Raw genomic sequence first — 15,343 nt, 5'->3', positions numbered from 1 at the left:
CACTGATAGGCTACCTGTAGCAACACATACACACCACTGCGGCCCTGAGGGTTTTTAATCAAACCCAGTTCTATTTTCAGTCTGTACAGCCTGAGTGGCACAGTTGACCGAGTGTCCCGTCAAGCACATTTAAAAAGGATGGGACTGGTTGCACTCAGGACTAGCGGGGCACCGACCTCCCCTCACAGCAGGGTGGTGACAACACCTGCCAACATGTATTCTGAATACAAGACGATAGAAACTAGTCCTGTCTCATAGTGGACGTCTGTCCTCACTCTCCCCCCCCCCTTCCTGAACGAGGGAGGTTTTATAGCCTTGCTGTGAATCCTCATGGTGTCTGAAGGATCTTGGTGGAGATGAGGTGGCATATTGTTCCAATCCGGGCCTTACTGCTCTTAGGCACACAAACAGCAGCTAATTCACTTGTCTAAACTGGTGCAGTGCCTTGCACTTTGGCAAGTCTAGGGGCCCAGGCCAGGGAGGGCCAATCCGGCAGCCCCCCCCGTCGAGCCGCTTTGTTCCAGCCCATTGCACCGTTCTGCTCTGAGGAAGTGCTGCCCCACCCACAACCACCTCCCTCCCTCCCTCACTCCTTCCCACCTCCCACACACTCCTTGTAGGGAGCCACTGCTGAATACTGATGCAGCCGCTACACTCCACCCCCCCCCACCATCCTCACTCCCACACAAAAAAAAACACAACACCCAATGAGCCCTCGATTGCGTGTGTGAACGTGCACACAAACACACACAAGCACAAAATCATAACCATTCTACTTTTTTCTCTTCTCTCCACACACACCCCACACACACACACACACACACACACACACACACACACACCACACACACAAAACACACACACACCACACACCACACACACACACACACACGTCCATAAATGCCTCAGAAACAGAGATATTTACATCAGTAGCTCTCATGGACTTGAGCAAAACCAAAAACAGGGTACGACTCAGTTGACATCTGCTTTTTATTTATATTCACGTTCTTTCGGGTGAATTTGCTGCTGTACTTTACGTAAGGCAAAACAGCCCGAGCAGACAAAGAGGTAAAGATACAACTTAAAAATGTACTGTACTGTAATATGCCACTGCTTGTTTATGTGGTCTTTTATTCTGCAAATTAAATTTACTGAGTAGATTTTTAAAGAGTCCATACAGATTCATCTACAGTTACTTCTGTCCAACACAATAAATTAACACACGGTGAAAGTTGTGTGAGTGGCACAGCAGAGACTGCATCATTCATAGAGTGGTGACATGTTTTCTGTCACCTTGATTCTGGTGTATGCTATAAACTCCAAATTGATGGTGCATAAAGGGTGTGTTTGGACTACTATATTTGACACTTAAACACTAAGTGGAGTACCTCAACAGTAGAGTATTAAAAAAATCTGAGTAAAAGCAAAATGTGGTAAAGTGCTATGGAAACACACTTTATACATCAAATACATCATAACGTGGATGAAGCATGTGACTTAAACGTTCACTTAAGCTTCAGCGCCACTAAAGAAATGAAAAATTGAGGTAGACATAAAGATCTGTGTGGACAAGACAAGAGACTACAACCCATTGTTGATCTTGATGCACCAAACTCCTCATATCTGCATAATGGTAGTGATTGGAAAGGCATATTCATTTGCATTTTATTTTGCATATTCTCTGGAAATTCAGTTTCAATTTATGCAAAATTTGGGTGGAAAGAGGCTTAGCCTGGTGACATCAAGCGAAATACCGGACCGAACCGGTATACCAAATTCTACCACTTGTGTCGCACTTGTCTCTGCTGCACCCGACAGACTGATGAGAAAGCACTTAGTGTGAGCTTCAGAATGATCGGAGAAATGTATGTTATCCTGCGTGGGCACTAACTTACTTGATCAATAAAAGAGCTAAGCATTTTCATTCAGAGAACAGCTACGGTTTTAAGAAATAGTTCAACTAGTAACGTTAGTGCCTAATGATGCTCGCAAATACAAGTTGGATTTAGGGCCGTGACGCCATCGGCACAGGTTGCTAACGTAGGAATTTACCTGGGGCACCCTGTGTTTTAGGTGTTAAGATGCCGACCCCGGTTAGAATCCAGCTGGGAAACCTTTGTTGCAGCTCTCCTTCCCTCCCCCATGTTTCTTGCCATCTCTCTAATGGGGTTATCTAATAAAAAGGCATAAAAGCCTAAACAAATCTTATTTAAAAGAAAGTGTGCATGCATCCTAGGGTGCACGGGCCTGCTGTATAAAGGGGGTATAAGTCAGAGTGTTTGAATGTGTACTCAAATGTATCTACTCTGCATACTTGATTCCAAGTGTGTGTGTGTGTGTGTGTGGTGTGTGTGTGTGTGTGTGTGTGTGTGTGTTGTGTGGTGTGTGTGTGTGTGTGTGTGTGTGTGTGTGTGTGTGTGTGTGTGTGGGGTATAGAGGGTTAGGGCTGCACCAGTCTACATCCCTCCCTTTCAACCAACCCCAAAGCATTTTGACAATCATCCACGGTGGCCCTTCACAAAAATCAACATCACCTGTGACCCATAGCCTCAACATGGCCACTCAATAGCAGGGCCTCCTGCGGGGTGGGGGTATTTGGGGGCTCTGTTTGTCATGCTAATCAGCTGGCCTAACCTTAACGACCCAGACATCTGCTGGCCTACGTGTGTCAAGCCCCACATTCAATTTGCTCCCCAGATACAAAAAGCAGATAAGACTCTTGAGGCTGGTAAGAATGTTTCTGTGTATGTGTGTCCTTCCTGTTGATAGGTGAAAGGGAAAAATCCTTTTATTTCTATCTATGTAATAATTACCAACAGAGAAGAGAGCTAAAGTGTATGTTGGAGTTTGATTCCATGTTCATGATTTCTTGTGTGCATGCATCAATTTCTAGTACCCACACACACACACACACACACACACACACACACACACACACCAGGGAGTTTGTTTAATGGGCGAGACAGGGGACCATGGGGATTAAGCTCCCCCCAGCTGGAGGCTTTAGAGGAAAGGCTGGGGGCTGTCCTGTTAATTCAAGTGGGCTTAATAATGCCTGTGCACCCTCTGCCCCTGACCCTCCCACCACTACATCAGATCTGGGAGGAAGCACATGATAAAGGGAGACAAGCAGGAGGAGGAGGAGGAGGGAGTGTGTTGTGTGTGTGTGTGTGTGTACAACCTGTGGCCATCTCTACAGTGGAGCAAGGGCTCAGGGGACTGGAGTAATTTTGCCTCCATATTACTTGCGCTACTCTCCGGCTTTGGCACCAAGCCTTTCTGCTGCTCCACTTTCACGCCACGGCCAGCTTTGTTGAAGCTGCATTAGGATTAATCAACACCCAAACAATATGGCAAATGCTATCAACTGGGTCAGGCACTGTGTCGCTATCAAATGAGGCTTTTTCCTATTAAACCAATGAACTGTGGCCATAACCTGTGACAGTGGATTAAAATGCACCCATTGACTAACCAGACACATAAATCCTTTTTAAACCTTGGTCTTCTTTGTGTCTAAATTGGACAACTATCTGAAATAAACAAAATTGTCGCTTATTCATTTTGTTTCCCAGATAATTTAACAATATTGCAATTTTGCTTTATTTACTGTTTGTAAAAAGAAAATCCTAAAAAATCTATAAAAAGGTAAGCCCTTCCACTCGGCATGCCAATAACAAAAACAAAATGTCAACTGTGAAAGATGGCGGTAAACCCGTAATGAGCATCTCTGGAAAAAAGCAGCACCATCCAAATGGGGAAACATTCCCTGACCCAGTGTTCAGCTAAAAGCCACAAGGCCCTTTCACATAAACTTTACCAAAATAAATTGTGCCCAAGCAAAGACATCTTTTATGATTCACACAGGAAACACCTTCACATTATTCCTCTGCAAGTCCTCAACTGCTTTAAACGCATCAAACATGACAGGATCCTTGATTGGTCATATCCAGAGTGCACCGCTTTTGTTCACATCATATGGAACTCGAACACTAATGTTGCTACAGAGAGAACAAAGGAAAATGGAAGGAAAGCAGAGTTGGTGCCGAGTGAGTCAGTTTGAAAGATCTGTCATTATGAGGCAGTGCTGTTCCTCTCTCATCCTCCAGCTCCTTATCTTTGACACTCATATCTATATGAGTGTCACACATTCTCCCCATCCTCGGGCCCCTGTGACAGCAGCTGAGGAGGAAGGAGATTTTAAGAGGGAAGACGTGTGTGTGGTGTGCGTGTGTGCGTGTGTGTGTGTTCACTGTATATTTATGTTTATACCACAGTGAAAGGTTTATTTGTGGAGGGTTGGAAATGGCTTGTTGTAGCAGGTTACAGCTAAAGCAGCTGCAGAATGAATGAAGAGACATCCTAAATTCCCAAAGAACATTTTTAATCCTGTGTGTTGGGTCTTAATACTCCAATCAAGCAGCATAAGGGCACTCAATTGGATTAGAAAAATAACCTCCTATCAGGCAGGCAGGAGTGGAGTGGCCCAGCTGCTCTCACCTTGGAGAAGGTGATAGAGTTCTCAGCCTATCAAGAGACCACTGCCTGCAATGGCGTTTTTCCACTCCATGGTACCTCCTCGGCTCGCCTTTTTTGGTTTCCATTACAATAAAAGTCCTTGGTACCTGCTAACAGGTACTTTTTTTTTTTTTTTTTTTGTACCACCTTAGTCGAGGTTCCAAGCAATCTGAGGCAATACCAAAAGGTGACGTGAAAACCTGCAGACTACTGATTGGTCGGAGGAACCGTCACTAATCACTGCGTCATCATGGCTAGTCACAGACGGGGGCGTCCTGAATAAACCTGCCGTGTTTAAGTAGTTTATCCAGCGTTGTTTTGTTTTTTTTGCTGCCCCCAGCTTCTTTTGAAACTAAATTTGTCTTCTGGCAACAGCCACATGCCGAGAATCATAAACAACACACCCACATCTGTGTGTGTGTTGCGTTAGGTCACGGCACTTTCCTGCCGTGACGACCAGCCACGCTCGCCTCCTTCAATGGTAAAAGGAGGACAAGGCACCGCGGCCGAGTCGAGCAGGTACCATGTAATGGAAAAACGCCATGAAGTAGTGGTGGGCAGTATACCGGTGTTGTCACTTTCCGTCACAACATGGATTCTTTGTCATTACTGTAAACACACATTTTGGTTTTAGCACACAGACAAGGGAGATTTACTTGCCAAAACACTATATGAACTACAGGTTCTACTGTCCAGGGTTTTGCCCACCAGCATCTTATTTCACAACGCCTTAGCGGAATAAAAAAATAAATAAGAAAAGATACATATATGTTCTCTACACTGTTTTGCTGTCATTTAAGATCACTCTACCATCCTCGTCCTCTCTTTTGCGCGTTTGATAGAGCGCACGGCTCAGGAGAACAGAGGACAGAATAAAGCTTTCCACACTACTACGTCTTTGTTGTAAAAGGCATATTTCTTGCTATGTTTACGCCTCGCGTCAACACTACTCCCGCATTTCCAAATCCCCTTAAATGGAGACGTTTGGAAACGCTGCAGACTCAGTTTTAGTTTGAAAACTCTGTTGTGTTTTAGTCTAGATGGGCAGAAACGGAGACCTGGACACAAATGGTCACTCAGTCCCGACGCTGATGTTATCACCCTTACACCACGTTTACACCGGCACATGCATGCCCAGTGTACGTGAGTGGTCTGTGATATGTGTTTCAGGTGTGTTAGTATGGACAAAATAGTTTTAAAAAATGCCTGTGAGGACAGAGATATTCTTCATTAAAAAAAAAAAAACAGTAATTATGGATGTAGCCTTAAAGGTTTCCTCTCAGTGGGCCAGCTTTATTTTTCACCTGCTATCCCACAATGCCTTGAGAGGCAATAACTTAAACTAGAAAATGAAAAGAACTTAACTTTGCATGGAACCTCATTCAGTGGGTAAATACTTCACAATCAACACATGGCAACTACTGACAGGGACCAAAATAAAAACTGTTTACGCTTACTGTTCAAACCATGTTACTGCTAATATGAAATTGCCACTGTTGAATTGTTGAACTGAAGTATGGAAATCACCTGAAGTCTTTTGTAACTGTTTTTCTTTTTCATCTAAAAAGGAGTGGTGATAGGATTGCATTTAATATAGTGACAGATATTTGATTGAGGATAAGTTACAGAGAAATCCGCCAAAACTGTAGGAGGTTTTTTAATTTGCAGATGGAAAAAAAAACAAGCATCATTTTAGATTATCCGTTTCAAAACACTTATGGTAAGTTAAACTCAGTAGGACACACAGCTTACACAGGATTTCACTCATCTGACAATCCAGGCCTGAGGTTCCACATTCTGCTCCCTAGTCTGAGAACTGAGAACACACATCAACTGGCTGGCCACAATCAGACTGCCACCGACTGACTGCCAAAGGGCAAACCCATTCATGTCACCAAAGACGTTAAGGTTCTAGCTTCAGCAAACAACTCTTCTGCTTTGAGCAGTAAAAGAGCTAGCTGTGGCAACAAGACGTTGCCAGGGAGAAGCAGAGGGCACAGTCCTTGGCAACACAACAGTCTTCTTGTAGTTGTGTTTACCTGTGATGGACTGACACAAACGCCTTATGTTAGATTTGCCCTTCCAAGGGAAAGATGAAAATACAAGTAAGCCCCCATATTTTAGTTTCTGGCAGGTTTCTTGTGGCACCATAAGAAACCAATTGAGGTGGCTTCTATTTTCAATTTGAGTCTGGGTCCCAACCAGAAACACACATTTGTTATCCTTGGTTAAAAGTGTCACTGCTCCAAAGCAGGACTGACACCACTGGATATTTCAATAGTGACACGTAACACAATTCTGCCATGGACTTAACATAAACGTTTGACCAATGGGCTCAGAGCCCTCATCACTGATGAATACATGCCCCGGACTTAGTTTCTGTTACCATGGAAACTTAAAATTTGGGGGAACAGAAATGTGCGCTTTTACAGTAAAAAAAAAAAAAAACAGCCACCTGCACAATATACTGTGCAGTGAGTTTTGAGTCTCAACAACCACACATGACAGTGACGACACCACTTTTATTTTGACTACAGCCAAAACCATGAAAACAAATGTCTGGTTTTGGCATTTTGGGAAATGCGGCCAACTGAAAATACACTAACCCAAGGTTGTAAATATTCATATGGTTGTGAAATATGACAGCATTCGTTATAGTTGTTTGATTTGGAGGATGCCAGCATCTGGAACAAGTTTAACAGTTAAAAATTCGAAATACAATGGCTTTCTTTCCCATGGGGGTCTCTGTAAAAACCCCCAATACATATCTTTTGCAGAACTTGCCAGAACACTAGTTCTAATCCTCCAACGTTATTACTGCCAAAACGAAACCTGTTTCTTATGACACATCGGTTTAAATTATAATATACTGCCAAAAAAAGCAAGTTGCATGCTGATTTCCCTACCTGACCAACCTGCTTGGGTAAATCAGTTAGTGCTTACTGTAGAGCAAGTACCTAAATTCTGAACAAATGTCAAATTAAAATCCACTTACTGAGTGTCTTGATTGTGGAAACATCATGTCAATTCCTTGTTTGTTGCTTTCCTTCCCAAACACGATCGACTGAGTGCCCTGTGTTTATATTTTCCCTGCGTTGGTCCTTTGTCCAAAGCTAACGTTAGCCCTGCCTTACACAGGAGCTGTCCAGCGGTAGCAGGATGACTAGCTAGCTAGCTAACGGTAGCCAGCGACCCCCACTGAAAAATTAAGCCGAATATAAGTGATGTACTTTGCCGTCGTTCGCGAGGTAAAAGTGCCGGTGTCTTGTCTGGTTGATGCAAGACCATTCAGCTGTAACGTTACCTGTCCCGAGCCCGTATTTACTGCGTCTGTAAACAGGAAACCACGACCAGTGCTGGTTCCTCACTGGCTAAGCTAGCTAATTCTTCAAAAGCTGTCAGTCAAAATGATCCATCGCAGTTGCAAGCCTTCCGCCTTTAACGCACAAGCGGCAGCGATGCGAGCTCAACGCGTGTAAATTAAAAACGATAGGAACACCGTGGGGTCTGGATTTAGTTAGCGAGCAGAGAGGGTTATTGTTTCTTCCTTCGCCTTGTGGCGGTCCTTTAAAGCGTTCCGTTCGCTCGCTTCAGCCAGCTGCGACTGATGAAAAAGTAAGGGGGGGGAGAAAAAAAAACGCTCTTATTCTCAGAAATAACAAAATGTCTGCGGGTTCGTTTAAGTTCAATCCAGTTTCGTCCAGCGGCTAAAAATAAGTCGCGCGAGTGAAAAGACAATCTGTGTCGCTCGGACGGCTAATCAACATCAAATTAAAATGATCCCAGGCTTGAGTTAAACTCTTAACGTTTATCCGAGGAGTCGTGAAGAAACAGAGTGGACTTGTCAGTGGTGGTGAAGCTAGAAAGTCAGTCCATTCCTGGAGCTGTGGATAGACGCGACGATAATGTGCTGCTGAACGCCCCACAAAGACACAAAGCAGCTAGATGAGCGGGTACCGCCGTGGTGCCGCGCAGATCTACACGCCGCAGATCTACCTCATCAGCCGGCTGATGTCTGGGCAGCTAGCGCCTCATGTGGACAGCTCACCACGGTCACAGGAGGGATGATATGGTTGTATCAGTGCACTTGACAATACGCACGGGGGTCAAGCCACTACATTAATAACATTAAGAATTCAAATTGGGGCAACTTCTAGTTTACCCAGTAAGAGGGTGCGCCCTATGTGAGCTGAGTCCTTTGCAGCGGCTCGGGTTCGAGTCCGACCTGCGGCCCTTGCTGCGTATCATCCCCCCCATCTCTCTCCCACCTTTCCTTTCACTAAAGGGAGAAAAAAAAGCCCCAAAAAATAATCTTAAAAAACCTAAACGTCCAACACATGAAGGTAAACATAGTACAAATATAAATACCATTTCACAGTTTATAGCGGTTTGAGCCTTTAATAATGCTGTAGGTAGTAACCTCTCACAAAATGATTCTGACTGAACATGCCATTCTTTAAAAAACCAGAAACAAATCCTTATTGCAGACTGTCATTTAGTTTTTCCTTAACAAGAATTTTAGAAATACTGAGAACTTCTCTCACCTGAAATAAATGTAGGCCTATGTATGTTTAGGCTATGCTGGTTATTGCCTCGTGTTGCTTTGGAAATTTATTTTAAAACACTGAATGCCAGATCTCCTAAAAAAAAAACGGACAAATGTATTAGCAATTTAACTTTTTTTGGTTCAAGTTGCTTCACAAACCTTTCCAATAAATGTTTACCTCATTCTGTCTAACTTGAGTATTGCTTTCCATCAGTGATGACAACTCTATGTTCACATTCATTTACAAGCTGGTAGGACTGCAGACAGTCACAGCATTAGCTGGTACAGGAAAACAAACTAGTATTGTGCATGTTGTAGCCCATTTAATACAAATTATACCTGTAAATGTTGCATGATAATGGTCTCGATCCAAACATTGTACTGAAATGAATAGAAACCCAACAGCTAACTGGAATTCAAGTGGTCTGAAAAATTGTGGCAGTTGCTCAAAGTATTCACAACTTGTAGCAGTGGACATAAAAAGTCTCATGATCTTTTAATCACAATATGTAAGAAGACTAATGCTCACTGCAAAGGAAATGTACAAGGATGCAATGAGAGAGTATAGGAACATATTTTATTCCAATTTAAAACATTTAAAAGGAGAAGGCTATGAAAATCATTTTCATGTTTGAATGAGGTTCAGGCAACAGTGGTTGAAATGAAACATACAAAAGAGAAATATGGCTAAAATACTGTAAATCAATAACCGTAAGGACCCTTTTCACGAGGGTGCTGCATGAATACAGTATCTCACCCACCCACCCTCTCCCTAACCTGACAAACACATGCAATTAAAATGACATTTATCTTAAAAACAGCAGTTTATTGTTAATCTTAAATATAGAATAAAATTGTCCTTTTTTTGTTTATTAATCACATACTTAAGTGTTTATTTGTTTTAAAAACTGGACCATGAAATTCACAGGCCCCTTCATTTTTCACAACATTGGCACTTGTTAAGAGTTGGGCTTTACAAAGAAAGGGGATTGGCACACTTATTGTACATAATTTACATTTGGTATAGTTAAAAAAAAGAAGAAAAAGATCAAACAAAAATACATTACTTTCAATTTGTACACCACTACACAAAGTTTATTTGAACTCTTAAAAAAAAAAGTGTCATCTTAAGTGGTCCTAAATACATGTGTTAAGGTGTGTCAACCTTACAAAAGAAACAAAAGATGCAAACATAGCTTTTAATATTACCGTAGGTCCATGCCTCTAATCAGAATGGATCTCAAGCATAAACAATAGCCATCAAAAGTATACACATACATACACACGCACGCACACACACGTCAGAGTACCAACGAGCGCAGCTGAACGGACATCTAAGTTGCATGAATGCAGGCCCATTGCAGTGGTGCAGTTTCAGTGCCTTCGACCCAGGGAAAGAATACACAGTCCAATCAAGTAAGGGAAAAAAGAAGAGAGCGGAGAATGGCAGACATGTAAACACACAGCATGTTCATTCACTCACTCGCGATTATAACCAGCAAAATATTATAATGGCCATTTCAGTACCTTCACTTGGCAAGTATTTCAATAAATACATTAATACTGAGGCTTAACACACAAGCTTCATTTGGAGAAAAAAATAAAAATACACCATAATGACAAAAGCCGTTTGTTTTTTACCACAGATCTCTGGGACAGTGTACGACAAATTGTGAATTTGCACAATGCGTTCTACACTGAATAAAGCTAATACAGTACTAATCAGTGGGAAGAATTTTTCAATAAATGACCCAGCTCTGCTGTTGGCTCTAATCGCTGGTAGTGTAACAATGTAACTTTTTCTGTGTTGGCCATGCGGCTGTGAGGGGCTAAGCAGACAAGGCATGACATTCACATGTAATCAGCATGTGAACACTGATGCAATAACGTTTTTAAAGAGTACAACTTCACGCTCACACCAGTCCCTGCAGTGGTCACCTTCATTTGGTTTATCATCCTCATAGCAGTCCATTCAAGTCCATTTGCTGCACAACATCTCATCTATAAGAAATGGAAGGTAAAAGACCCCACGCACACCTGCCCTTAAGGTTGGAAGCCACATTCAGGGAAATGGATAGCAGTGAAGCAGAACACCATACTCTTTTCCAAGCGTGGGTAAACTCTGTCATCTAGTTTATTTATCCACATATTATAATACATAAGCTTTAATCATTTAAAACTAAAAAAAAGTGTACTGTATGGTGACATCCAAAAAATTAATTTGTGTTAGCGTGTGTGAAAATCATAAAGCTATACACGGGACATACTGATCAAGCAAAGGCCTTTAAATGTTGTCTGACGCACCAATGATCGACCCACTACCACTACATGAAAAACAAGATCTCAGACCCAAATGACTTGAATTGTCAGTCAGAGCTTTGCAACATCTCCAATATTGTTTCAACTCATATAAATCATGGCACTCAGCCTACATGTCCCTTCCTTAAGTGTTTTAGGATGCACAAAATACACAAGATAATGGCTTTATCAACACAATGTACACACTTGCCCAAGAAATGTAAAGATTACTCTTACTGGGTGCATGTGACTAAAATCAAGGCCAAGTAATACACAATGTGAGTGCATTTCCTTAGCACTCAGCAGAACATCCAGCTTTTCCATAGAGAATAAGATGTCTTTTTAATTTTAAACCTTTTGGCAAACAGTTTGAGACATTGAGGGAGTACAGCAGGATCTGTAATAATTTCTTTACTGTTTAATCCTCCAGCTCTTTCAATGTGCACAAAAAGGTCAAAATGTCCCGAGCACTCCTCTTTTTCTGACTCCGACACAGCCAAAGCCAAACATGAAAACACTACCAATGAGAAGATAAACCAAATATGCATAGCCACATAGTGGAAAATATAAAGCCAAGAAGATCAACACAGAATTTATATGAGTGTTAAAGGATGGTTAGATTAACAATAGCCAGGACACTAAAAATGTGCTATTGCACCTTGGGAAACCCCATTTCTTTTGACGTTAGCCCTTCTCCTCCTCTAAAGGCAACAAGATAGTGAACAAAGAGCCAAACAGCCACCAGACCTCCCTTGGGAATGTCATGAAGCCTCTGTGGATGGCTGCATTCCTCCCTCACTGAACCTGCGGCAACCACCCTCAACAGGATGTCAACACACTCTTGATTCATGCCCCCCCCCCCCCCCCCCCCCCCCCCCCCTGTTAATTAATTGCACCTTTTGCTCTATGCCTTCCATAGAGTCCTTTCATTTCGACCAAAGCTGCTAGTAGTAGCCCTTGTGATGAAAAAGTTATGAAAACTTACCTGAATTACATTGTGAGGACAATAATAGGCATCTATCAACGTTTAAACTACTAACAGGCAAGAGACACAATATGGGATTGGTACCAATAGCCAACACATATCCTTAAAAATTCAACAACAAAAAAATGCAACCACCCTTGAACAGTAAATATTCAACCACTAAGTTTTTTGTCTGTTTTCATTTTCCTATTTGCATAAAGCACAAACCCGACATGGAAACAGTGTCCCCCCCCACCCCCCCCCCCATTGCCAAGCATCTTAAAACAGAACTGCAACAATATATGAAATATCATTAGAAAGATAGCACGTGTCCATAAAATAGTTTTGATATTTTACAGCAGTATAAAATCTTACGTGGATCTGACTGATAAATTAGACATACAAAAAAGAACTATTTACTATATGCTAATTCATTACAGTTTATCAAAAGGTTAGCCGAATAATATGGCAAAATAAAGTGGATTACGGTGAAAAGCCATATGGATGATTTAGACCAATTTGTAACTTAAGCTAACTGGCAGCGCAAACACTATTTCATCTACAACTGACTATTGCACTTTACTAATCTGGTATTATCATTCACACATTGTGTACAGGGAGATTATTGGCACCATCTAAGGGAGCAAAGAATACATGTTTGATTCAGACATTCAACAGTTGACATTCACACAAAGTGAGTTGTTATGCCATCAACATCTGAATGATCCACTTGATTATTTAAGCACTTCATTTTGCCAATACCAGTTTTCTAATAGGCTTTGTTAGTATCTGAATCAGGTAAGGGATGAACAGGATACTGGCAAAGTAAATATATTTACAGAAACAAACATAGGTGCTTTTAATTTGGCGATAAGACAAAATGACAGGAGTGTGAAAATACCAGTAGTGTTAACCTTAATTCTGTTTCGTGATGTATGTTGACACTTAAAAATGAGGGTAAGTGTAAGAGGAGCGTTGGATTCCTTCGAGTAGTCCTCTTCAATTCAATTTTAAATTGGAGAACAATAGCAGTAATAATATAACCAAGAACAACATAGCTACAACTATTTCCGGTTTGGAGAGAACGTGTAGTCATCTCTGTCTAGCCCATGAAAACTTGATTTACATTCAACAGAGCTTCTGTGCTCTGATTTGGGGCAGGGTTAACAAAAATCAAATACACGAATCAAGACCCAGGGGAACCGAGTACCTTACTGCACCCCTGCACTGCCTGATAATATATTCCTATAATCATAACTAGTTACCCTTTGCAGAGAAGCAGAGTCCAGGGTCTGCAGCCTAGCCTCATGCCCTCGTCCTGTAGTGTGTAGCATGCACGGGTTAAATAAGAAAAAGCTTTTTTTACCCAGAGAAGGCCCTCTACCCACCTCAAACACACAAGCACTGGTGATACTGTAGTGTAAAGAAGAGAAAAAAACGTTAGCAACGCCCAAGCTCGAACGAGGACCAAGAGGAGCCCCGGAGCAGAGCAAAACCTCAAGAGAGGGGAATGAATGGAGAGAGTGTTGTATCTTTGTTTGCACAAGACAAGCCACTTTTAGAGCCACGAAACAGATAACCATTCTTTTAAAATAAGGGAAAACCAAGGTGCTAAGTGAACTGAACCGTAAGGACAGAGCATCAATAGTGTTGGTCTGGTAAAGGATGAAGCAATGCTTAACTCTTTGAGCAGAGTGTGTTTCATGCAGATGTGCGTGTTTCTAAAAGTGGACTCTGCATTATGCGTGTGTGGTGTGTGTGTGTGTGTGTGTGTGTGTGTGTGTGCAGGACTTTCGCTCTCACTCTCTCATTCATTTATCTTTTTACACCAGGTTGTATTCCTTGAGGTTGAGCTGCAGGATGGTGTCTTTGACGGCGGCAAAGACGAAGCGGATGTTCTCTGTGTCGGTGGCACATGTGAAATGGGAGTAGATGATCTTGTCACTGTCTGGGTTCAAGTCCACAAACATTTTCAAGATGAACTCCCGACCTGCTTGGGCATCCCGCTGGGGGCCTGGGAAGAAGAACAGACCAATATTTTTAGCTGCTAATTGAGCATCACCTTAGGGTTGCACTTTGAGTTGTTTTTTTATGTAACGTTAATATGAGTTCCCCCAGGATCCTGCTCTACTTTTGAAAAAATTAAAGCTCAGATGGGCCGATCTGGAATATTGCCCCTTATGAGGTAATACGGGGCAAGGTTACCTCCCCTTTCTCGGCTTTGCCCACCCAGAGAATTTGGCCCCCCATGAGAGAGACATCATGGCTTTCAAGCGATCAAAGTGGCAGTTGGTCACACCCCCAGCCTCCACCTTGCCCCCCCGCCTCTCCTCCTCAAAAGCTATAGACTCAGAAATGGCACATACTAAGGAAAGCTCATTGTGGGACTGGCTGTAGTGGCTGTAATTCTGCACCAAGGTTGAATTTTGGAAAAGAGACTTCAGATTCATTATTAGGGGACCAATAAGTTCTATACAAAAGCATCCAAAGAGCACCATGTCATGGGACCTTTAAGGTTCTTTTGCGTCATTTTATCAATATTTCATTACAGCCTTTCTTATTATGGGTTAACAAATATGAGCATCTTTTAAGAAAAAAACAACTTTCAACTGCCATGTTCAGTCAAGTATCAGTTTGCACTGTAGTACAGCTTTATAACCACAGGGTGTCACTCTACAATCAAGAATATAAGAGAAACTTTACTGCCTGTGTGTGCAAATAATGATATTGGGATAGCCAACAGCCAGTTTGGTGTACAGTGAAGGACCTTTAAAATCTCAGCTAACATAAAAGAAGCTCAGCTAACATTATAGTAGGGCTGCACAATTAATCGAATTTTAATTGCGATCACGATTTGGACTTCCCACGATCAAATTTGCGTGATCGAGCGATTATTTTTTATAAAGCGTCATTTCATAGAACGCTCCGGGTTTTTTGCAAAGCCAATCTCCCGCTCCATAAAGCCGTCTGCTCATGAGCCAGTCAGAGTAGTTCACTGCACCCCGTGCAGCTAAGTTTCT

At 42.2% G+C, this 15,343-nt stretch overlaps 2 protein-coding genes across 5 annotated transcripts in view; both read right to left on the bottom strand.

The window, feature by feature from the left end:
- tle5 (TLE family member 5, transcriptional modulator) overlaps positions 1-8,453 on the bottom strand; it is a 42,501-nt gene extending 34,048 nt beyond the window's left edge. For 2 of the 3 annotated variants that reach the window (XM_032525823.1, XM_032525824.1), the window contains exon 1: positions 7,511-8,449. In XM_032525823.1, coding sequence (XP_032381714.1) covers positions 7,511-7,537 — 27 coding nt within the window. In that variant the 5' untranslated portion in view covers positions 7,538-8,449. Of the gene's footprint in view, positions 1-7,510 lie in introns of all 3 variants that reach the window. The other variant, XM_032525825.1, reaches the window with a different exon arrangement.
- Positions 8,454-9,619: 1,166 nt separating this feature from the next.
- LOC116695435 (guanine nucleotide-binding protein G(q) subunit alpha) overlaps positions 9,620-15,343 on the bottom strand; it is a 40,327-nt gene continuing 34,603 nt past the window's right edge. For both annotated transcript variants that reach the window (XM_032525691.1, XM_032525690.1), the window contains exon 7: positions 9,620-14,337. In XM_032525691.1, coding sequence (XP_032381582.1) covers positions 14,147-14,337 — 191 coding nt within the window. In that variant the 3' untranslated portion in view covers positions 9,620-14,146. The remainder of the gene's footprint in view (positions 14,338-15,343) is intronic.

Source organism: Etheostoma spectabile, chromosome 9, assembly GCF_008692095.1.
Source record: "Etheostoma spectabile isolate EspeVRDwgs_2016 chromosome 9, UIUC_Espe_1.0, whole genome shotgun sequence".
In the NCBI taxonomy this organism is placed as follows: domain Eukaryota; kingdom Metazoa; phylum Chordata; class Actinopteri; order Perciformes; family Percidae; genus Etheostoma; species Etheostoma spectabile.
The sequence above is the reverse complement of the archived record's forward strand: the minus strand, read 5'-3'. Positions and strand labels throughout refer to the sequence as shown.